Source organism: Podarcis gaigeae, assembly GCF_964106915.1.
Source record: "Podarcis gaigeae genome assembly, chromosome: 10".
Taxonomy (NCBI): Eukaryota; Metazoa; Chordata; class Lepidosauria; order Squamata; family Lacertidae; genus Podarcis; species Podarcis gaigeae.
Window position 1 is genome coordinate 66,616,973 of NC_139686.1, and position 24,727 is coordinate 66,641,699.

Genomic DNA, 24,727 nt, shown 5'->3' on the forward strand with positions numbered 1-24,727 from the left:
TAATATTGCCTTTAGTTCAGTGACTGATTTAAAATGGGAACTTTTAACAAGGCTATATAATGGAGTTTTACTGAGGTAGCTAAATGCATATTTTTGCATTTGACATAATTATGTTTTAGGCAAGAGGAAAAAAGATTGCAGCCGATGGTCTTGCTTGGATGGAATTAACCCCATAGTTAATCCCATAGTTTTGAGTCATGAGAATCACCGACAATAAGCCTTCAGCTCACAAGCTCCCCTCACTGTTTGCTGCTTAGATATGGCTGCAAGGAAGAGATCATAAGCTTTCGCTTCTGTGTTAGATTGACGGCAGCTTGTCATTCTATTCTGAAATCAGACCAACTGCAGTTAATCTTAACTATGGTTTGTTGAAACAAGCCAAGTTCATAAATGGTGTCATTTGGTTAGATCATACCTCAAAAAAGTGGATTTTCCATGTCAAATTTCCTATTGATAGAACTAATTATCTTGGTTTTTATGGTGGCTACAATTTCAGGCTATATAATGATGGAATGATGAAAAAGCAATTCACCTGAATTGAAGACAGTGCTATAATGTACTTTAAAACAGCACCACACAAATTCAGAACACACAACAGTGAATAAAAAATGACATGCCTTGACAGTATTCCCTGTCTAGAATTTTTATTTGTCGAATACCAGAGAACACAAGGATTTGCCAGACCCAAAGGCAGGATCAGAAGCTAGTGGGAAGGATATAGGAAGTTTAGCGTCAGTTTCTTTGAAAAGAATACACTTACATGATTGACTTTTCTAATCTGCTTCCTTGCGATCCAACAATCTCTCCAAGCGTACAGAAAACTTGTCCCAAGAAGTCCTGAAAAATTATTATGAAAATGATAAAGCTAAGTCCCACAGCCCCAGCCCCACTTTTCACTTAGTAAGCTTATGGATATGAGAAATGCAGTATTTAGATAGAATTAAAGGCTTTATTTGGACACACTGATCAATTATGGTTCATAATTAGAGGAATATGCTTAAGTGAGCATTGCCCCTTAACCTGGGCAAGTTTTCATGAACCAAAGTTTGTCACGCTGTCTGGATCTAGAACTATCTGAACTATGATAAGCTGCAACAACAAAAATTGTGAGAAGTGCAGGAGGAAAATGTTTCTTTCTTCTTCATGTACTGGTGTGGATATTGGGGGACAGACTCCCCATAATCTCTACATTCAGTGAAGGGTCAGAATTTGAGCAAACTTATAATTTCCTGAGTTTAGCAGGGGCTGGGAATACCAGCTAACTTCCTCCTGAGGCCACCCTGTTGATGGTGGTTGTGGAACAAACAATGGTGCTGATGTCCACTCCTGGGAAGATTGACAACTGTCTTGAATGTTGTCCACTTTTGTTAGTATATTGCAGCAAAAATATTTAGAGCACATTGTAGTATCTTAAAGACTAACAGATGGTATGGTATAAGCTTTCATGGACTCAAGCTCACTTCATCAGATGCATGAAGTGAAATCGTAAGTGGCATGTATATAAAGGACAAAATTGTAAGGTGGGAGTTAAATGGCAATGAGATGCCAAAATGAGATGCAAAAATTACAGTCAGGGATAATTAGAGCTTAAAATATATAAAATGTGTACATGAGATATGGAAACATTTAAGGTTAAAATAAAGTAGCACTTACATGTTTTGATAAATTTGGACTCTTTGAATCCACATCATACCTAAAGTGAAAAAGAACAAAATATTTTAATCTACTTATAAACTCAAATACCCATGTATAACAATGAAGTAATCTTGCTGGTTAAAACTGGGTTTTAGCAGGTATCATGTAATCTTTCCATCATTTGCATTGTAATGTACATTGTAATGCGTATGATGGCGGAAATCTCTGTCTGTTCAGGTGAACGTTGATTTAACTGTCAATGCAGAACTTTAACCCTTAATTCTTGGGTTGAGAGTGGAGATGGAACTCTCAGTATGCAAAAGAACAGAAGTTCCGCATGTTCTGATTGGTGGGTACAAGTTTTGAATTTGCCTGGGGTTGGACTAGAGTGGCCAGAATAAGTGTATATATGGCTAGGAGTTGGCTATGTGGTTGGAAGGTCCACAACTGGAAATTGTGATGGACAGCCAGGAGAAGGCAAAATAAGTGGAAGAGGATCAAGGAGGAAGAAAGAAGACCTGAAAGGATGGCAGAGTGGTTTGGTGGCCAGAGGATTGCTAGGATAGATGAATCACTTGCCTTAGGCAGAAGAGACAAGTGGAGAACCTTCCTACAGCACTGATGGAGAAGAAGTGATGTGCTGTTTGGAATGCTAGGCAGGAAATGTCTGGTAGGAGAGCCAGGGGAAGATTCCAGGAAAAATAACAGCAAAAACAGACCTGCACTTAAATAGGTCAGCAGAACTTGAAGCAGAGGCTTCAACAAAAGTCTTCAGTTATAGTGCTGTTGAGGCCTAACGGGTGGATGGGCAATCTGGAAAAAGTGTTTTAACAAGGTTGCTAAAAGTTTCCTCGAAGCTGACCGGGTTTAGTAACCATAGTGTAAAATAATAATAATACCAATGAAAACTGTAGATCCATTAGCTGAATTTGAAACAACATCGTTTGCTGTAGTGAATTGACTGGAAACATGTTTTACCACTACATTAAGATACAAACTAATGTCAAAATGTTTTAAAATTCCACTTCATTAACTATTCTTGTAGATGAAATATACTGTCATAATATAATCAAACCCCAAAGTATAGAAATAAACTTACAAGTCAAATCGCAGGTTCTGTCTCTCTTCAAAAAAGTAATCCAATATAAATTTTCTCACAAAATCTGGGTTCAAAGTATTGTCAATTACTTCAGTTCTCCCAAACTGTAAAATAAGATGTTGTGGAAAGTATATCAATAAAAACTATGTATGTTAAGTACATACGCACACACAAGACGGAAAAAATGAATAAATATAAGGTTTTCATTTGGCAGGGAAAGAGACCTAGCTAAAAGCAGCTCCTAGCCTGAGAATATTCAACACCCAATGAATGTAATTTTCACCAATATTTATTTTACTTAAGATCTCAGGAGCCATCATGTAATATTTGTTTACAATATCCTGAGAGGTGCCAAACAGAAATCAAACAGACAAACCATTTTCCAAAATATGCAGCTGATATCCTGAAGTAAAGTATTGCAATAAACGCTGCATTTTATAAATTTTCCAGAGACAGGGTATATACATCATATTAATTTCTCATACAAATTTTCAGAGGTTATATATAAAAATAATTAAAAACTAAACCATTGTTTGAGCCATGAAACATGATGTAAAGCTTCAGAACAAGTGAACAGTTAAGGAAAATCTTTAGTAATAGATGGAAAGAACAATTTCTGCTCATTTGCTCAGAATCTGGAATTGGCAGCTGATACAGGACAGGGTGTTATAACTAGCAGACACTATTAAGCAATCTTTTCCTCTGAGATTCTAAGCAAAGTGCCAATTAGCAACATTTTACTTTAATTTGTTTTTAAACAGCACACAAACAAAACTTCTAAATCTCCCAGACCACTTTAATTGCTAAAAGGAAGATTTCAAAGTGGACAATTTATCTTTTCCATAAGAACAAAGAAGCTCAGAACCAGGAACAATCTAAAGGGGAGCATCTACAAAAACCTAAAATCAATACACCAGGGAAGGGCCGGCCTACAGCTCAGTGATACAGCATCTTTGCATGCAGTCAGGGTAGAAAGCTAGATGGACCAATTGTCTGACTTTATTTAAGGCAGCTTCCTATATTCCTATATTCCTAATATTGTATGGGTTAAGGCTATGGTGTTGACTGAGAGGTTACTACAATACAAGTCATGAAGTCCAACATTTTAAGGAGATGATGATGATGATGATGATGATAATAATAATAATAATAATAATAATAATAATAATAATAATAATAATAATTTATTTATACCCCGCCCTGCCCAGCCAAGGCTGGCCTCAGGGCGGCTAACAAGCAATAATAAAAACAAGTTGAATGATTACAACTTAAAACAAAGTTAAAATACAACATTAAAATATTGAAAAATTAAAATATTAAAATGCCTCATTAAAATGCCTCATCGCAGGAGAAGGAAAAGAAAAAAGAAAGAGAGGGAGGGAATCAAATTGGCTCCAAGCCAAAGGCCAGGCGAAACAACTCTGTCTTACAGGCCCTGCGGAAAGAAATCAGATCCTGCAGGGCCCTGGTCTCATGAGGCAGAGCGTTCCACCAGGCCGGAGCCAAAGTTGAAAAGGCCCTGGCTCTGGTTGAAGCCAATCTAACTTCTTTAGGGCCTGGGACCACTAGGGTGTTGTTATTTATGGACCTTGAGGCTCTCCGTGGGGCATACCAGGAGAGGCGGTCCCATAGGTACGAGGGTCCTAGGCCGTGAAGGGCTTTAAAGGTCAAAAGCAGCACCTTAAATCTGACCCTGTACTCCACCGGGAGCCAGTGCAGCTTGAAAAGCACTGGGTGAATATGCTCCCATGGCAGAGACCCCGTGAGGAGCCTCGCTGCAGCATTCTGCACCCACTGGAGTTTCTGGGACAGCTTCAAGGGCAGCCCCGCGTAGAGCGAATTACAATAATCAAGCCTGGAGGTGACCGTAGCATGGATCACTGTGGCCAGGTCGGGGCGGGAAAAGTAAGGGACCAATTGCTTGATGTGGCGAAGGTGGAAAAATGTCGCCTGTTTCTGTAGCCTCCAAAAATATGGAATTCGGCATCAAAGGGATAGAAAGCTCTGGCAAGTAATAGTAACATCAGTTGTCACAGATTCTAGACACGTGCTTAAAGCTATGATTACAAATCAGGCCTCTTCTCCCTCAGCTGTCATCTGGGGGCAGTCATTTCATCAGACTGCCTCATTTGAAGAGAAAACAAATAAAATTCCTTCCAGTAGCACCTTAAAGACCAACTAAGTCAGTTCTTGGTATGAGCTTTCGTGTGCATGCACACTTCTTCAGATACGTATCTGAAGAAGTGTGCATGCACACGAAAGCTCATACCAAGAACTGACTTAGTTGGTCTTTAAGGTGCTACTGGAAGGAATTTTTTCATTTGGAGAGAGATGAAGCAGGGTTCATTGCATCTGCTTTGCTTGAGGCCCAGCTCCATCAAGCACCTAGTGTAGCTTTGCCTGCTGAACAGCAGTCTGAAGGGGGAGTGACTACCTGCAGATGATCAGCCTTCAAGGACACAAGAGGAGAAGGCACTGATGGGAACCAGCTGGCCCTGGACTTCTTAAACAGAGCTCTCAGCAGCAGTCAAATGCCGGAAACAATACTTGTGGTTCCTGGTTCTACCTTGCTGCTTGCTATCTCGATCCCTAGACTGGACCCTTGGCTCTGTGGTCATCTGGATTCCCTGACCTCTGTCTGACTTTGTATGTGGATTCTGCTCTCAGACAAGTGTTCCTTGGTGACTCCTAGTCCCTGCTTGCTTGGCAATGGGACTCGGACGGGGATACAATACCTCCTGCCTCTGAACTATGCCAGCTGGTCAATATAGGAACAACTGGAGCCTGAGCTTTGAGCTTTGTTCCTTTCCCCTTGTGTGTTGTATTTTTATTTTTTTATTTGAATGTAAACCTGCGGAGTGTCTAGGGAGTGTCTTGTTTCGATTTCTTGTAAGCCGTTCTGGGAGACTTTTTGGCTGAAGATACTGAAGCACATACAAGTGGTCTAAATAAATAAATAAAAAGCGCCACAAAGCAAATGGAAGCAAAGTGTCAGATGTTACTTCCCTGCATCTATATATCCACTATCCATTGACAGGTCCTGCCAATCCAGGACTGGCTTTTTCAGCCAGTACAGAAAATGTAATTAATCTAAGTCATTGCCAGAGATGCTGCAAATCCAAGCCCTTAGGTGGATCAATAGGAACCCAAGAAATATAGCCAATGAATAAATTTACAGCTGATACTAATATTTCTGGAACTCCAAATTGGAAGGCTTTGAAATAATACCTTCAGGCATCTTGCTGAATTTTACAATTGAGGCCGAACCCTTGGAAACCATGAATACGTTGAAAAAGAAAATACAATGATACACATTTGTACCTGAACATATTTACTTGTGTTGCAGTCAATGGGTCTTAGTTCAGAGTAAATAAACATGACTTGCAAGAAGAAAACATATTATGGTAGTATAACAAGGATTGGGAACAGAGTACCTTCATTCACACATCAAGGTAATCCATACATAATAGAGCACACCAATCTCACCTGCTTTGCTCCTCCCTACTAGAATTTCTAAGAAACAAACCGTATTAAGCCAAGAACGATTCCTCTCTACAGATCATAGTTAGTCTGTATCCATAATCTCTGCATTAATACTAATGTTATGTACTGAGTTGAATAGGATCCAAACTGCAGCAGTCTGATTGGTCCTAGAACAATAGGATCCAAATTGCAGCAGTCTGATTGGTCCTAGAACAATAGGATTCAGAATGCAGCAGTCTGATTGGTCCTAGAACAATGCAGCAATATGATTGGTTGGCAGGAACCACCCAATCATGCTCCAGATATAAGTGAATCCACAACCTGATTGGCTTACAGGAGAATTCCAGAATTAGCCAATCATGTGCAGCCCATTGTGTAAATAATGTATATAAAACAGATACTTTGAGGGGACATTCATTCATTCCTCCTCACCACTATGAGCTGAATAAAGAGCATGAAACCACTTTGCGACTCTGAGTATATTTCAACTAATGTCAAGAATCATGGTTTGTTTCCCCCACATATTATCAGAGAAGAGCAAAACAGGTGAGTTAAGCACATTCATGTTAAATCATTACTTATGTTACTGTGTGATGTGTGAATGAGCCCAGTATGCATTGCTCTTTAAAAAATGTGACCCCAAGTCTCCATATTAACAACCTGGAGCTATCACTTTTTATTGAAACTAAGCTACACGCTTTTCCTTCTACCAGTACAAAAAAGCACTGCTATATACTGTGTGGGGGGGGGGGTTTGGGAGGGTATGCCTAGTCCCCCTTCTAATTCCTAGAATAGCCAGGCTAGCTTCCTGGTACTGTGATAGCCTAGGTAATGTGCTGTGAAGGGAACAAAGGCACCAGAGGACAAATGGGTGGGCCCCCTCCCTGAACTGACTTAGAAAGACAAAGAGCAGAATTGAGAGTTGAGTGATATGAGCTAGAACATGGGTAGGCAAACTAAGGCCCAGGGGCCAGATCCAGCCCAATCGCTTTCTAAATCTGGCCCGCAAATGGTCTGGGAATCAGCATGTTTTTACATGAGTAGAATGTGCCCTTTTATTTAAAATGCATGTTAAGTTGTGGGTTGACATAGCCGACGACCAGCAATTTCTCCAAATAGCTCTTTATTTCGTAAGCTGGAATAGAACTGACTGCAAACAGCTCAGCCGGCCTGCTTTTATAGGCAGCCGGCTGTCAACATTGTAACAACAACAGCCCAGAGTTCCCGCCTAAAATAACTGACGCGGACCTGAGGGAAAACTATCTACAGACCTGAGTGAAAACTATATACAGTATCCCCCTGCTGGCCCAGGGTGAAACTTCACTACATAACAATGCATCTCTGGGTTATTTGTGGTGCATAGGAATTCATTCATTTCCCCCCAAAAAAATATAGTCTGGCCCCCTACAAGGTCTGAGGGACAGTGGACTGGCCCCCCTGCTGAAAACGTTTGCTGGCCCCTGAGCTAGAAGCTGAGAAGCCAGACAGAGAAACGTTCAATTTCTGTTTGACTTCAAGGTTATCACTACGGCGGAAGTAAGGCCCTCTTGGGGTGTTAATGCTGTGATCAGGTTGTATAGTTGTGTAAATAAACCATACATCATAATGGAACCATACATCATAATGGAACCACAGTCTCTTCTGTACCTCATTCCAAAGCAAACATGAACCCTGGGTAAGATTACTAGGGTTACTAGTAATCTCGCACTGCTCTGAGATTGGGGTGGCATGCAACAATATATATATTGCATATAGATACATATATAAATGCAACAGCAAAAAGCTTTACCTCTCTCCATTCCTTATTTCCCATACCTTGGGTATACAAAACACAGACTGTGGGGACAAAAAAGAAGAATGTGATCAATTTCATATATTCTGTTTAACTTTTCCATTACAACTAATACTCAAAGCTATAATGCTACAGATATTAGGCAAACGTTAAAATATTACATAAGACATCAGAGTCCATTTAGGAGTTATAAGCCGTCTGAGATCGTGCTTCATGTTTAATGAAACTTCACAATACGATCCAGCATTCAAACACTGTCTTACTTGAATACTATGTCATACAATCTAGCTGTTATTCCTGACCATATACATCAGATCTAACAAACCATAAGTAGAAGGAAACCTGTTTCAAGTTTAACAGCTACAGAATATTTTAGCCCTATCAGCTAAAATTACAAAACTTTTCTTTTTTTTAAGACACTTCTTTCACCAACATCCTCCTAACTGGGAAACCATTTAAGAACAATGGAGGAAATATCTCCTTGTCTTCCAGAGATTTAATATTCTGGTATTAAAAGGTTGGCTCTTCTAGTTTGTTCACCATGCCCAAGAAAAATGCATATGCGCTTCTACTAGCAATGAAGAGAACAAGGCTTTCTTCAAAGTTCATTATTTTCCTTGATTTTCCAAACAGAAACTATTTTAAACTCCTCATTTAGCAAATATTCAGTTTTTATTTATGCATCCATCACTCAAAAGAATTATTCAGTGTTAGTGGTAAAGGAAAAACCATATCAGAAGGATGCAAGATTGGCTTCATTGCAGCCCTGGCTTTATAGTACCAGGGAACTGATTTACTTACACAAGAACCAGTAGCAAAAATTATTATTAAAGATTACTGGCTAATTAACCTTTCATCCAGTCCCTTGCATAATTCATCTTAATCTAAAAGAAAACATTGTGAGAGGTGAATAGGAAATTGAAAATTTCATTAACAAATAAATGTTATACTTACTTGGATCAGATTTTGAAAATGTGTCTCGGTCCAAAAGGTTCCTATTCATGAAAGAAAAGATCATGTTACCGTTCTGTTTTTAAAAATCACTACTAAAGATCTTAAACAGAAAGAGTCATATTGGAAGAGATTATTAAAGAAAGTGATCTCCGCCTTCATTGCCATGTATATTGGGGCCAACAAACGAGAATATTCTGCTTCATCAGTCCAACTAGCTTCTGTACTGGCTGAGGAACTGCCAGTTGCCCTGAAATAAAGATTATTTTTTACTGTTCTTCATGTTCAGACACTGCCTTCAACCTCAGCAATACAATACAGTGGTACCTTGGTTTAAGAACAGCTTAGTTCAGGCATCCCCAAACTCGGCCCTCCAGCTGTTTTGGGACTACAACTCCCATCATCCCTAGCTAACAGGACCAGTGGTCAGGGATGATGGGAATTGTAGTCCAAAAACAGCTGGAGGGCTGAGTTTGGGGATGCCTGGCTTGGTTTGTGAACAACTTGGATGAAGAACGCTGCAAACCCGAAGTAGGTGTTTTGGTTTGTGAACTTTGCCTTGGAAGCAGAAAATGTTTCACTTCCTGTTGAGTGTGTTCCATTTGTAAATTGAGTCCCCCACTGCTATGGGAAAGCACGCCTTGGTTTAAGAACGCCTTGGTTTAAGAACGGACATCCGGACAGGATTAAGTTATAAACCAAGGTACCACTGTATAGCACAAACTGTAGCTTGCAGCTACATTCAAACTAGCAAACTGTAAGAACATAAGAAAAGCCCTGCTGGAGCAGACCATCTAGTGTAGCTTCCTGGTCTCACAGTGGCCAACCAGAGTCCTATGAAAAGCACACAAGCAGAAACTGAGTACAACATCTGCCTCTGACAGTGGAGGCACATCAGTCATCATCGCTAGTACCACTGACAGCTGTAGCAACTTCCATCAATAAATATGATCCAATTTTGGGGTGATTTTAAAACTTAAGGGTCTCCCTGTCAGAACACTTGAGAGGTCTGTTATTATCTGCATGGGGCATCACTTCTTAATAGTAGCCAGCAGCAAGATGTGGCAAAGAGAAACCATGTTAACGTTTATCTGTTACCCAGAGGATCAAAGTAAGAAGGAGGCACATTTGGGGGGAAAGATAGAACACTTCCCCTCAATGAAAGGTATAGATTAATAGTTACTCTAATAAGGTACCAACGTTGTTTTAGACACTCTTTACAGAGATAGTGAAGAACTTCCTTAAAATTTCCTTAAACCTGTCCCTGAATCAGAGGCAGAGCATTTCCTGACTGCGCCCGGGGCAGGCAACATCAGCAGCACACCCGCATCAGGGCACACCGTGGGGGCCGGGAGCTTTTTATTCCTAGAATAAGAGCAATTTCCATCCTAGGAGGAATGAGTCTATTCAGAGCAGCGGTGTAGCGTGGTAGTGAGGCCATGGGCGGGGCACAGCGCCATAGTGACTTCTACCCACTGCAGCAGTTGGGGGGGGGCCATGCCCTGCCCCGCCCTGAGCTGTTGCGTCCTTCTCATCGCCTTCCAGCTTGGGGGGTGGCTGTGAAGAATGCAACAGGCATGGGCCCTGGCCCCTGCGAGCCCAGAACTGCTTTTGCGAGCTGCGCTGCTTGCAGGGAGGGCACCGTGAGCTGTTGTGTTCTTCGCACGCCACCCTCCAGCTGGGAAGCGGCTGAGAAGGGTGCAACAGGCATGCTCACAGGACCCGGGGCCTCTGTCTGTTGTGTCCTTCTGTCACCCCCCAGCTGGAGGACACCATGAGGAGGACACCACAACTCACGACACCCTCCTTCCAAGCAGCGCAGCTCGCAAAAGTAGTGCTGGGCTCGAAGGGCCAGGGCCTATGCCTGTTGCATCCTTCTCAGCCACCCCCCAAGCTGGAGGGCGATGAGAAGGACACAACAGCTCAGGACGGGGCAGGACATGCCCCCCCAACTGCTGCAGTGGGCAGAGGTCACTATGGCGCTGTGCCCCGCCCACAGCCCCACCACCACGCTACACCACTGCTCTAAATAGACTCATTCCTCCTAGAAAGGAATGGAAATTGCTCTTATTCTAGGAGAAAAAAACTCCCAGCCTCTTCTAGGATCTTCACAAGAAAGGGCAGGAGCCCAGATGGGGCTTCTGACAGACAAGCCCCATCTGGGCTCCTGCCCCATCTGGGCTCCTGCCGATGGTTATGACCTCACAGTTCTAACTGTGAGGTTCTAACTGCCTACTTTCCTGATTGGCTGAAGCTCCACTCAGGAGGCGGACCCAGGATCTGTCCTTCACAACAGCCGTGTGTCTAATCCTCTTTTAAAGATATCCAAGTGGGTGTCTATCACGTCATCTTGTGGGAATAAATTTCTTAGTATCACTATGCTCTGTGTGAATAAGGACTTCACCTGCCCTGAATGTTCTAGCTTTCAATTTCATTGGACTACCCCAAGTTCTAGTTTTATGAGAGAGAAACTTCACTGTGTCCACTTAATCCACACTATGCGTGATTTTATATACTTCTAACATGTCCCCCTCTGGACGCAGGTGGCGCTGTGGTCTTAAACACTCAGCCTAGGTCTTGTCAATCGAAAGGTCGGTGTTTCGAATCCCAGTGAAGGGGTGAGCTCCCGTTGCTCGGTCCCAGCTCCTGCCAACCTAGCAGTTCAAAACTACATCAAAGTGAAAGTAGATAAATAGGTACCGCTCTGGCGCGAAAATAAACGGTGTTTCCGTGCGCTGCTCTGGTTTCGCCAGAAGCGGCTTAGTTGTGCTGGCCACAGGACCCGGAAAAACTGCGGACAAATGTCGGCTCCCTCGGCCAGTAAAGCGAGATGAGCGCTGCAACTCCAGAGTCATTCGCGACTGGACTTAACTGTCAGGGGTTCTTCAACTTTACCTTTTAACATGTCCCCACTTACCTATCTTTCCCCTAAATTAAAATGCCTCAAATGTTGAGACCTCTCCTCACAGCAGCAATGCTCCAAACCCTTAGAGCATTGGTTGCCCTTTTGCAACCAAATGTTTTGGTCGCCCTTTTGCAACCAAAGGTTAAGCAAACAGAACTATATGCAGTATTCACACCATAGTTGGTGTAGTACTCACACCATAGTTGTATAATGGCATTATGATATTGGCAGTTCTATTCCCAATCCCCTCCCTAGTGATCCCTAGCATGTAGGTAATTTGTTTTTTTCACAGCTCCCTCATACTAGGATCAACATATTCATCAAACTATCCACTACGATCCCAAGGTTTCGTTCCCAGTCAGCCACTGCCAGTTCAGACCCTATGAATGTATATGTGAAATTGGGAGAGGTGTCCCAATGTGCATCAATCACTTCATACTTCCTTACATAGAATTACATTTGCCATTTTACTGGCCGTCCTCTCAGGTTGCAGAAATCCTTCTGGAGCTCCTCCCAATCCCTTTTCGTTTTAACCACCCTGAATAATTTGGGACTATCAGCAAACCTGCATACCTCACTTCTCACTGCCAACTCTAGATTGTTTATGAACAAGATAAAAAGCACGGGTCTCAATACCAAAAGAGTCATACCTTGTGTTGCCTCTGCTTCATGTTGCGACTTTTCGGGTTACGAACGCGGTTCCGGGTTCACTACGCATGCACCACAGAAACAATCTGCACACTTCGCGCACGCGCAGAAGTGCTCTATTGCGCCAAGCGTGTGCACAGAAGCGGTGCTCTAGTTGCAGACTTTTCGGGGTGCAAACGGCACCCTGGAACAGATTGACTCCGCAACTCGAGGTACCACTGTACCTGGGAGACTCCATTTTCCATATCCCTCAGCTGGAATAACTGAATATATTTTTCTTCCTCCCTGCTTCTTGTTTCTTAGCCAGTTCCATAAGGGTGTCTCTCCTCTTATCCCATGACTGACAAGCTCACTCAAGAGTCTGGTGAGGGACTTTATCAAACATTTTCTGGTATTCAGAGTACACATTGTCAACTGGATCATCATCTATATGCTGTACTAATTGGCACTCTCAAAGAATGCTAACAGGTTAGTAAGAAAGAACTAAGGGCTTATCCAAAATTATCTTTTCTCTACTCTTTCCAGACATTGTATGCAATTTAAAGCTCCATGTCTATACCCCCCTTTTTTTTGCTCTGGAGCTTTCCCTGCTAAAATCTGTTCTTTAAAGTTCAATTGGAGCAAACATCAATCTGTGGAAAACCAAAATTGGCGTTTGCTATTATTTAACTTTAAAGGGCTGGTTTTTATGGGGAAAGCTCAGCACAAAAACCAAAAACAAAATGGCTCAGACATGGAGCATTAAAGCATAGACCTCTGCCTGGAAAGAGCAGGGCAAAACGCAAGTGTGGATAAATCCTTTCTTTTGCAGAAGCAATTCTGATTCTGCTCAGCAAAATGCTTTGTAATATTATCTTTAACAATGTTTTCCACCAGTTTTTCTGGAACTAAGCAATCTGTCGTTTCTTAGATCCTCCTCACCCCCAGATCCCTTTTTAAAAAGCAGCATTACACAGGTCACCTTCCAGTCCTCAGTACAGAGGCTAATCTTAGAGGCAAGTTACATATTTTTGATATAGGATCAGAAATGTCACATCTGAGTTCTTGAGTTGATGCCATCAGGACCAGGTTATTTGTCAGTTTTTATTTTGCCAATGAGACCCGGAAACACACAGCTTCTCTGCAAATCTTATTTTCCTCCTTTAGCATACCTTTCACTCAGTTGCCATTCAAACATCCAGCCACCTCCCTAGCGGGTCTCCTGATATTATTATTTTTAAGTTGGTGGTATCCTCATGCTTTTAGCAATATGTTCCTCAAATTCTTTTTTAGCATGCCTTATTGTTTGTTTGTATTTCTTTTATCAAAGTCTGTGTTCTGTCTCTCTCATTTGGACAAGACTTGCGTTTTTCTTGGTCCTGGTGGTTCCTTTCCTGATCTGTTCTATACAGTCTAGCTGAGTTTCTACTATTGTGATTTTAAACAACCCCAAATATTTTGGAGAGATTAGACCCTCTTGACTTTGGCTTTCAACTTCCACAGCCTCATTTTTAGGAAGTTTCCTCTTCTGTGCGGGAGATTCTAGCAAACAAACCTAACAATACATATTTGCTAGTTAGTATGTGAATGAGTTAAGGACCACTGAGTTCTTACTGCTAGAATAGGCTCAGTAAAGTCATGCCTCCTCTTCTCTTGAGAGGGAGGAAGTGACGCCTGTTTCCAGTGTCCCCCACCCCTTTCACTGCAAGCCATGGAGACAGACGAGCCCGGTACCTTCCAGGCCATGGGCAGGCAAACTAAGGCCCAGGCGCCGGATCTGGCCCAATCGCCTTCTAAATCCAGCCTGCGGACGGTACGGGAATCAGCGTGTTTTTACATGAGACAAATGTGTGCTTTTATTTAAAGTGCATCTCTGGGTTACTTGTGGGGCATAGGAATTCGTTCATTCCCCCACCCCCCAAAAAATATAGTCCGGCCCCCCACAAGGTCTGAGGGACAATGGACCGGCCCCCTACTGAAAAAGTTTGCTGACCCCTGTTCCAGGCTCTGAAGCTATAATTGCTGTATTTCTACTTAGAGTGTTTTACATGCATTATTTTATTGCTGCTGTGTAAGGAAAATGCATGTCTGAAAGCAAGAAACTGTAAGTAAAGCATTTCAAACTTACTTTGCAGTCTGTAGTGTATTTATTGAAAAGGGGGTCAGCTGCCTTATGCAGCTGAACAAACAGAATAAATAAGGTTTAATAGCCTATTCCTGTGCTTCATTAATCTGCCTAATGATGGGACTTAATATTCTGCTACTGGGGCTCTCTGTGTGCAAGCCTCGCATTTTAAAAACAGACACCAGCTATTTTACTTTTGTTGCCGGTCTCTAGAGGATCAACTATAATTAATATATTCCATCAGGCTTATGTTATGCCCATCATATCTATGTTGTCCTCTCAGACAAAGCACTCCAGTTCATCTATCTTGGCTCAGCAGCTTCTAGCATTAGCAAATAAACACTTATATATACTGTAGTATCTTTCACCAAGTGTCCTTGGTACTTGAACTTTAGCCTATAGCGCTCTAGCCTCTCTAAATCTCTAGCATATGTCAATGCTAAATTCTACCTCTTCCCAATTTGAATACTCATAGTTTTTTTCACCTTTATCCCATGGGGGTGATATAATCGAAACCAGACCCTCCTCGGCTCTTGTCAGCTTCCCTTCCCCCTGCAATCAGTTTCTTTATTTAATTATATTCCTTACCCACCCTTCACCACAAGGTCTCAAGGCAGCAGGATGACAACAATAAAAGTTTTATGGCAGACAATATCTTGCTGAGTAAAGAAATAAAGTGGGTATATAAAGTCTTCAAGCAATGTATGACATACAAGGGAAGACAGAGGCACTAGGGCAGTGAACTTTGGTGTGAGAACAAGGGCATTATCATAATGGCTCACTTGAAAAGGACAACTTTTCTATAACAAAATGTTGGAGAGTATAAGGTATAAAGTATAAAGAAAGTACAATTTCTCCTAATTTAAGCTTTCATTCAATGTAGTTCCAAACTAGGTTTCTACCTATGATGCAATCAAACCTATCAGAAGTTCCGCATGTTCTGATTGGTGGGTACAAGTTTTGAATTTGGCTGGGGTTGGGCTAGAGTGGCCAGAATAAGTGTATAAGAATAAGGCTAGGAGCTGACTATATGGTTGAAGGGTCCACAACCGGAGATTGTGATGGACAGCCAGGAGAAGGCAACAGAAGTGGAAGAAGATCAAGGAGGAAGAAAGAAGACCTGAAAGGAAAGCAGAGTGGCTTGGTGGCCAGAGGATTGGTGGGATAGCTGAATTACTTTTATATACAACAACTGTATACCACAACTTTTATAAGTTGTTGTGCACAGAGGGTGGAATAAAAAACAAACAAACTTAACATCCATGTTCATTTCTAAGGGCAATATATATATATGAATGAAGCTGATAAAATACCGACCAATTACAGAAAAATGTTTGTTTTATTTGGATGCTTAAAATGGGAAGTCCTTTTACTACAGGTAAAATATGTTCAGACTAACTTGTTATGGACAGTTATCTAGATGCCATGTTCTGATGCAGCTGAAGTTTTCAAACAGTTTTCAGCCTTATGCACTGCAGATCATTTACCCTGGATCTTACAAGAACATAGATCACGGTAATAAACCTGTAGCTGGCACACAAGAGCTTTCTCCCCCAGAAGCAATGTGAACATTCACCGTTAACAGCCAAACCTAACAGTACTTCTGAGCTACAAACCTGCTCTTTAAGAGGAAGTGCAACCTCATCTAGAAAAGGCTGTGTACCACTTCCCCAGACCCCTAAATTCCTAATTATTAGTGGATCTGTCTTGTCTGGATTGAGTGGTTTCTTTATTCACATCCCGCTTTTCACAGAATATAGAGGGCTGTCCAGCTTTTCTATCACTCCTATCAGTTCAAATGCAAGGAAGACCGATTCAAACTATGGTTTGAGAACCAGGTAAAGGTAAAAGGTAAAGGTACCCCTGCCCGTATGGGCCAGTCTTGACAGACTCTGGGGTTGTGCACCCATCTCACTTTAAGAGGCCAGGGGCCAGCGCTATCCGGAGACACTTCCGGGTCACGTGGCCAGCGTGACATCGCTGCTCTGGCGAGCCAGAGCCGCACACGGAAACGCCGTTTACCTTCCCGCTGGTAAGCGGTCCCTATTTATCTACTTGCACCCGGAGGTGCTTTCGAACTGCTAGGTTGGCAGGCGCTGGGACCGAGCAGCGGGAGCGCACCCCGCCGCAGGGATTCGAACCGCCGACCTTTCGGTCGGCAAGTCCTAGGCGCTGAGGCTTTAACCCACAGCGCCACCTGCGTCCCTGGTTTGAGAACCAACCAGATCATAAACCAGAGTTTGTTCCTGGCTTGTTTAAAACTAACCAAAGTTCCTCAAATTTGGATCTTAATCAGGAACTCTAGTTAGCTTAAACATGGAAACATCCAATCTCTTCCACATAGCTGTGCCAGAGGGAGGAAGAAGGGATGGTGTGAGCCCGGTTCCTGCTGAGACTCATCCATGCAATGATAAACTACAATTTAGCATTGTTGTTGTTGTTTAATCGTTTAGTCGTGTCCGACTCTTCGTGACCCCATTGACTAGAACACGCCAGGCCCTCCTGTCTTCCACTGCCTCCCATAGTTTGGTCAAACTCATGTTCGTAGCTTCAAGAACACTGTCCAACCATCTCGTCCTCTGTCGTCCCCTTCTCCTTGTGCCCTCCATCTTTCCCAACATCAGGGTCTTTTCCAGGGAGTCTGATGTTCTCATGAGGTGGTCAATTTAGCATTAAGTCCCTAAAATCTCAACTCGTGATAAAAGACACCATTAAAAATTGCATTATATTAATAAGGTTTTCTGTAGCTATGGTTTTTTTGACTGGACTGTAGTCAAACAGCTGAACTTTGATAAAGACACACTATGATTACTGTTATAGCCATAAAATGTTAATATTACAAATTCTTTAAAGTGTTTTGCTTGTTATGGTGATTGCATTGTATTCAACATGGCACTAAGGAAATTGTCCTGTAAGTACTGTATAAGCATTTCTGCTGGCCTGATAGAACGATCTCCCCTCTCACCCCTTGCAAAAAGGCATTGTCCCAACCCTCTGGGACAGATCTGGGGAGGGCATAGGGGAATGTGGGGGGGGGGGCGGAGAATAACGGGGAAGTTCCACTGCACTAGCAGGAATTGTGCTAGTTTCTGTTAACATAACTATTTAGTTGAATACAACACAATACTACTTTGGTGCCAGGTTACAAAACTAAACAGAGGTAGCAGTCATGAAAGTAACTGCAGAAAAGTTGCTACCAACTTTGTTATTCAACATATTTATGTTAGACATTTGTAACCTATGAGCAACACCCACACCATTTTTTCTAAAGCTTCCTTGACTGGTTGCTTGGAGGAACTTACCAGAGGCAACCTGAGCGGTGTCTATTTATACATCTCTCCTCACACTGCTGATTTATCCAGAATCGCTCAGTTTTCTACATGCAAACCTAGACACAGGGGAACTGGCTCAGAGCAAACTAATGATACAGGAGTACTAGAATGAGGAAAAGAACAGGTGTAAAAGGAAGTTAACTTGCAATGTAAAAATGGCTTTAGGGTCATACTCAACAAATCAAAACTGTTGCCAAATCTACATTATTGTAGACAATAGGTATGTAAAGCTTTTTCGTTTCTGTGATTCAACATGGTGGTGGAGAAATCTTTTTATATATATACATCATAAGCAGGAAGCTAACCAAGGAAGTGGTTGGACCATAAGACATGATGGACATGATGAATGATAAGGTGGTAGCAGGAAAGGACTTCTTTTGATTGATATTCACTATGGATGATATCTGCTCTTAACCCCCCCCCTTTTTTTGGAGAAAGAGGAGGAAGGATGTCTGAAGAAGGGATGAGGGAAGCTCTACATTAGGAACAGGAAAGGAAGATCAACATCGGGATCTGCTGTGCCAGTGAATTCTGCTGCCTGAGGCGGCTGCCTCACCTTGCCTCTTAGGTGGGCCAGCCCAGCTTTGGGGCATTGCCAAATAACCACATGTGGCTAAATGAGCCAGTTACATTACAATTATTATTATTTTAACAGCAAGCAGTTCCTTCACTCATGGAGGGGCTTTTTAGAATGTGTGAGCATGTAGGGGTGCTCAAGTATACTCTGTGTTTTGATGGAAATGCAGTTAGGCATGTGTGACTGTATATATGTGAAGTGTGTGTTCACATATATGTGTAGGGAGAGGGGGAGGGGGAGAGAGAGAGAGAGAGATGTATGTGTGTCTGTGGTTTGTACAAGTGCAATGAATGTGTATTTGAAATGAGAGAAAGTGTGGCCATCCTGTATATTTTTTCCTGATACTGGGAAATGTTCCGTTATTACAGCAAAAGTAATGGGAGGGATCAAAATAGTGAAATTTGCACAATCAGGATCAGCAGGACATAGGTGACCTCCCATAACAAGTATAAGGATGTCCAGTAAGGGAGAGGAGCAATGACTGTATTACTTCTGACTTTGTGTTATGCCACATGACCATGGTAGCCATTTTGTGGCTGGCGCCCACAGCACTTTCTCAAAATTCAAAATGCGCCTTCTGATTTAAAAAACTTGGCAACCCTTAGAGTAGACAATATTGGACTAGATAGACCACTATGTTGACAGTATAAAGTCAGTGTGGTTAGATGCACTTTTGGTCTAAACCAGCAAACCTCTTCTAATATTTAGGGGTCTTACCTTCACTAAATTGTGGAAGACCAGGTCAAACATGAAATATTTTTCTAGAATATTCACATACGTTCTTGAAAGAACTGCCTATAAAAAGGGTATGTGCTGTATAGGGGAAGATTTATAAGACCCAGGTTTAAATCTCAACCAGACATTAAGGTCATTGGGTGATCCTAGCCTGTCACTCTCTCTCAGTCTAACCTACTTCATGGAATTGCTATGAAGATAAAATGTGTGGTGGGAAAAGAGGGAACATGCATTTAATACTTCTTTCCAGGATGGGATACAAATATTCAGTGTGTGCAAATATTTTATACAGATATATAGATATACTGTATAGATACACACACACACACACACACAGGGAGAGAGAGAGAGAGAGAGAGAGAGAGTATTCTTCATGTACCTTGTAAAATGGTGTCAGGCTCAGAAAAACTTATGCAAAATAAAATAAGTCAGTGTTTAAGGTGTCACTAGACTAAATTTCTCTGCTTTGTGTAACTTAGCCTATCATACTGAAAAGTTATGAATATGTATCTCAACATGTGTTTACCAAAACCTCAAGTGCCATGCATTACACATTTGAACAAAACCTTAAGAATATTACCCACATAAAATACTGCAACTGGTCTATTTTTGACATTTGAATGCATTTACCTTGAAACAGACAATTAATTCAAGTAGCCACTCAATCATTTTGTTCCCGGAGTCAAAGATAAGTATGTTGCTCTAAATACATGTTTCCAAGAATGGCATAAACCTCAGAGCCTCATTTTATGTTTACTATGAATTTCTAGCTTTCATGCTTTCGAGAAATAAACTTCAAACACATGGGGGCAGTCTGTTTACCATGAGAAATTTGCTTCATTGGCTCAAATCAAAAAACATACCAAACTATGGTTAAAGAAGGCTAATTCTGGTTTACTGCAATGTCTGAATTGGCAGCCATTTTTGTGACTGGCTAGCAAACCAGAACCATGGTTTTATTTTGCATTATCTATGGGCTATCATGCTGACTGGAATTGACATACCAGAGAGCCACTGCTTTCTTTCCAGAGGCTGCTGCATCTAGAGATCTGAATGCTGGTCTTTCCAGAGGCTGCTGCATCTAGAGATCTGAATGCTGGTCATACAGTAAAAAGTATCAAACTACAGTTTCTTCTGTTTGGAAACCCAAATGTTTATTTGGATTATAAACTAAAGAAAATACAAGCCATGGTTTGGTATGATGTCTAATTATGTCTACGGTGCAACCAATTTAAGGGTTTCAAGGCATCCTAACAAGATTGAGCTTGATGCAATGGAACTTTGTACATCTCCAATGATAATTAATTTTTATGTGAATCATAAATCACATAACATGTGCACACTTGCTATTATGGCAAATGTGCTATTACTACTGAACAGGTTCCCTCTTGCTGATATAGTACAACAGGCACCTGTCTTGAAAGAAATTAAAGGCCCATTTTTTTATGCTTAATTCCCAAGCTGCTAAACCAGGAAATGTTGCTATCAGCAGGACTGAACCTGGTTTAACAGGCGCTAGGGAAGGAGTTCTCGTCGCGGCACTCCTTGGTGTGTGGGGTGCCCCAGGGCACAATCCTTTCCCCGGTGCTTTTCAATATCTTTATGCGCCCCCTTGCCCAGATTGTCCAGAGGTTTGGACTGGGTTGTCATCAATATGCTGATGACACCCAGCTTTATCTGTTGATGGACAGCCGCCCTGACTCTGACCAGATGCTTGAAAGCTGTGGCTGGATGGCTGCGTGGGAGCCGGTTGAAGTTAAATCCTTCAAAGACAGAGGTCCTCTGGCTGGGTTGGGACGACATGGGGTTGGGGGGCCAACTCCCATCTCTTGCGGGGGCTCAATTAGTGTCAGCGCCTTCTGTCAAGAGTTTGGGTGTAACCTTTGACGCCTCCCTTTCTATGGAGGTGCAGGTTGAAGCCACAGAAAAGGTGGCATTTTCCATCTCTGTCGTATTAAGCAGTTGGTCCCTTACCTTTCTTGCCCTGATCTGGCCCCAGTGATCCATGCAACGGTCACCTCCAGGCTTGATTATTGTAACTCGCTCTATTTGGGGCTGCCCTTGAAGCTGACCCAGAAACTCCAGCAGGTGCAGAATGCCGTAGCGAGGCCCTTAAGGGGTCCTTGCCGCGGGATCACATTCATCCAGTGCTTTACCAGCTGCACTTGCTCCCGGTGGAGTACAGGGTCAGGTTTAAGGTGCTGGTTTTGACCTTTAAAGTCCTATGCGGCCTAGGACCCTCATACCTACGGGACCGTCTCTCCTGGTATGCCCCGCAGAGGACCTTAAGGTCTAAAAATAACAACACTTTGGAGGTCCCAAGCCTCAAGGAGGTTAGATTGGTCTCAACTAGGACCAGGGCCTTTTCAGCCCTGGCCCCAACGTGGTGGAATGCTCTGTCACAAGAGACCAGGGCCCTGCGGGATTTGACATCTTTCCACAGGGCCTGCAAGATGGAGCTGTTCCACCTGGCCTTTGGCTTAGACTCACTCTGGCCCCTTATATGGGATTTGGTATATAAATTTTCCCTTGGCTTTTTTGCTGGCCCATGTAAGACCAGAATGGATAGCTGGCTCGGGTGAATATCTGGTCTGCTACTGAAATGAGGCTGCATTTTAAGCTGTATTTTAAGCAGTATTTTAATTAACTGCCAGTCCTACCATCGGCACATGACGACAAGTCCAATCTCGACTGCTTTACTGTGCAGGCCTGGGAGCTGCCATTGCAAAGCTGCATTCTTCTTCATCACACACCCCAAGCTGCAGAGCTGTGGGCATGGCAGCGACTATGCCAGTCTATCAAACCCCACCACTGCCAACCACTGGTTTAGATTGCAGCTTGAGAAGTCAACGGACATTAAACCACAAGTAGACCAACTCTAAGAATGAAGTTTTACATTTTTATGGGAATCTGAGACTCATGGCAGAGGGTGGGTTGCCAGTGCCCAGGGCAAGACAAGTATTGCACCCCGTAAACCATTAAGTGTGTGAAGTATCGGGGGGCAAGAGAGAAGAAGTGGGGAGAGGAAAAGGTAGTGTAAGAGAGTCTCAATCCAGCAGAGGGGTCAGTGGGTCAGTATTGGAGATGCTGGGCGAGCTGGCCAAAATCACAATAGCAGTGGCTGAGAAGGTGCACAGCAAGGCAGTGTGCAGCACCAAGTACTTGCCCTTGTGGAGGTCTCTGCCACTGCTGCGTGCCATGTTGAAGGGCTGCATATTCTCCTACCCCCTGAAATACCAGAGGCCACCCCTGCCGCCCTCCAGCCCCTGCCGCCCTCCTCACCCAGCCTCCCTCAGAGTGAAGCCCCAAGCAACTGTTGCTTAACTGGAGCAATAGCCCCAAAGCACTGCCTTTGCTGCTGGCTCCCCACCCCCCTTCCCTATTTGGCCAGCAGCAAAAGGCAAGAAGAGCACTCCATTGTTGTTTCTTCAGTGGCTGGGACACTGACTCAGAGCTAGGCTGCACCCCACCTTGGCATGGCAGGTACCTAATGAGAGCAGGGCTTCCAAGTAACTGGGCTGAGTGAGACTATCTCTCTCTGTTTCTCTCTGCTTGTCACCCACTGGATGGAGGTGAAGCCAAGGCTGAGAAGGTGAGATGCCTGCATGCTGCGGGAGCACGTGTGACCATGTGAGAGCCAGCCCAACCTCACCTCTTGGCCGGCCCAGGGTGGGGCATGTGCTCAGGCGTCCCTTTGACAGACACAGGGAGGTACCACTGCTGCCCCAACCCCAAAGGCCCAGCCTGGGTGCAGCTTGCCTCCACACATCTCTGGACTGTGGCAGCAGCTCAGCCACATGGCCTTGATGAGGAAGCCTGTTGTGGAAGCACTTGGTTGTGCCCTTCAGAATTTTGTCCTTCTGGGGCCCCCACACCACTGTCTGAGACCAGTAAAAATCAGAATCTTCACAGATTGGTTTTTGTATCAATGGTAAAAGAAGCTGCATCTCTGATATAAATGGCCAATGTAGCTAATCAGAAATTTACATGGAGGTTCTTATTATGGACTTTTATTATAAAAGTACTAGACAGTTCAGGCTACTTAAATAGATTAACTTTTCCCTGTTACTTGTTTCCTGTTACTTTCCACGTATAAAGGTAAAGGGATCCCTGACCATTAGGTCCAGTCGTGACCAACTCTGAAGTTGCGGCGATCATCTCGCTTTATTGGCCGAGGGAGCCGACGTACAGCTTCTGGGTCATGTGGCCAGCATGACTAAGCCGCTTCTGGCGAACCAGAGCAGCGCACGGAAACGCCGTTTACCTTCCCGCTGGAGTGGTACCGATTTATCTACTTGCACTTTGACATGCTTTAGAACTGCTAGGTTGGCAGGAGCAGGGACCGAGCAATGGGAGCTCGCCCCATCATGTGGATTTGAACTGCCAACCTTCTGATCGGCAAGTACTAGGCTCTGTGGTTTAACCCACAGCGCCACCCGCGTCCGTACTTTCCATGTATACTTGGTAATAAATCTGAAATATCTGCTTATTCAAGGTTCACCACTGAGACTGCTAAATCACTTTTAGACTACATCAGAATATAGCAGTTCATTCCAAACAAAGTATTGGGAGGTCTTCACTGATTTCCTCTGTCATGTCTTTTTCAACAGTACTGTATTAAGGCCACCAAAACTTAAAGTCACAATAAAGTACCCACAGAAAGTGGCAGCAGATATAATAAAACTAAATACAGAAACTTATGAACTTAGATCAAAACAATTACTCTGGGATTTGGTACAGGTAAAAGGTACAGTAATGGTAAAGGACCGGTAACTCCTATCTTCTGAAGGATGGGCTGTTTGCTTGGTTTTTAATATCTGAATCAAGTTCCCTACAAATCTTCCTAATCCTGGAAGCACCTATGCTTATTTATTATAATACTGTAGTACCTCCTGTTTTCTCCTTATGCATGGACCAGTCTGTTAGAGGTATCAAACATGGTGGAAGCTGCCAGAGTACAGGAGTTACCGTATACTAGAGACACATACTCAAGATAACTGATCTATATTAAGTTCTCTTAATACTGTCAAATTCATGTATTTTAACAGTTGGCATGAGATGAGATACATTAACGTATACTGTGAAGTAAAAAGAATGTTGATGGAAGCAGGGAGTCTGATTCAGTGGCATAGACATTGCCAAGGAAAGGCAGTCTGGCACGGAAGAGTCTTCAAGACACATTTGCAGGGAGGCCTGCACTGTAGAGGCTATGTAAAGCAGAAAATACCTTGTACTTACAAGCAGGATGCTAATGGGTAAAAAATGTAGCTTTCAACCTAAAAAATCAGCTACAGGTGAAAACAGAATCCTAACCTTGAGTTGGTGATTGCAGCTGTGTATAGGAGGTGGTATTCATTCTGGGTTAATGTTGTATAAGACACAGATGAATTTCAATTTTCTCCCAGTGCCATGATTCTAAATCTAAACAAATTACATCTATAGAAGCAGGCTTGGTGGGGGAGTGAT

The 24,727-nt window shown here is 42.9% G+C and overlaps 1 protein-coding gene across 6 annotated transcripts in view; it reads right to left on the bottom strand.

Moving 5' to 3' along the window:
• The window catches only part of CPNE8 (copine 8), a 57,440-nt gene that overhangs the window by 29,879 nt on the left and 2,834 nt on the right, over nt 1-24,727 (bottom strand). For 4 of the 6 annotated variants that reach the window (XM_083701533.1, XM_083701532.1, XM_083701536.1 and 1 more), the window contains exons 2-6: nt 8,964-9,004; nt 8,007-8,053; nt 2,735-2,838; nt 1,654-1,693; nt 761-837 (exon numbers count right to left, since the gene is read on the bottom strand). In XM_083701533.1, the coding sequence (XP_083557659.1) occupies nt 761-837; nt 1,654-1,693; nt 2,735-2,838; nt 8,007-8,053; nt 8,964-9,004 (309 nt within the window). Of the gene's footprint in view, nt 1-760; nt 838-1,653; nt 1,694-2,734; nt 2,839-8,006; nt 8,054-8,963; nt 9,037-10,208; nt 10,359-24,727 lie in introns of those variants that run through there. The other 2 variants (XM_083701534.1, XM_083701535.1) reach the window with 2 other exon arrangements.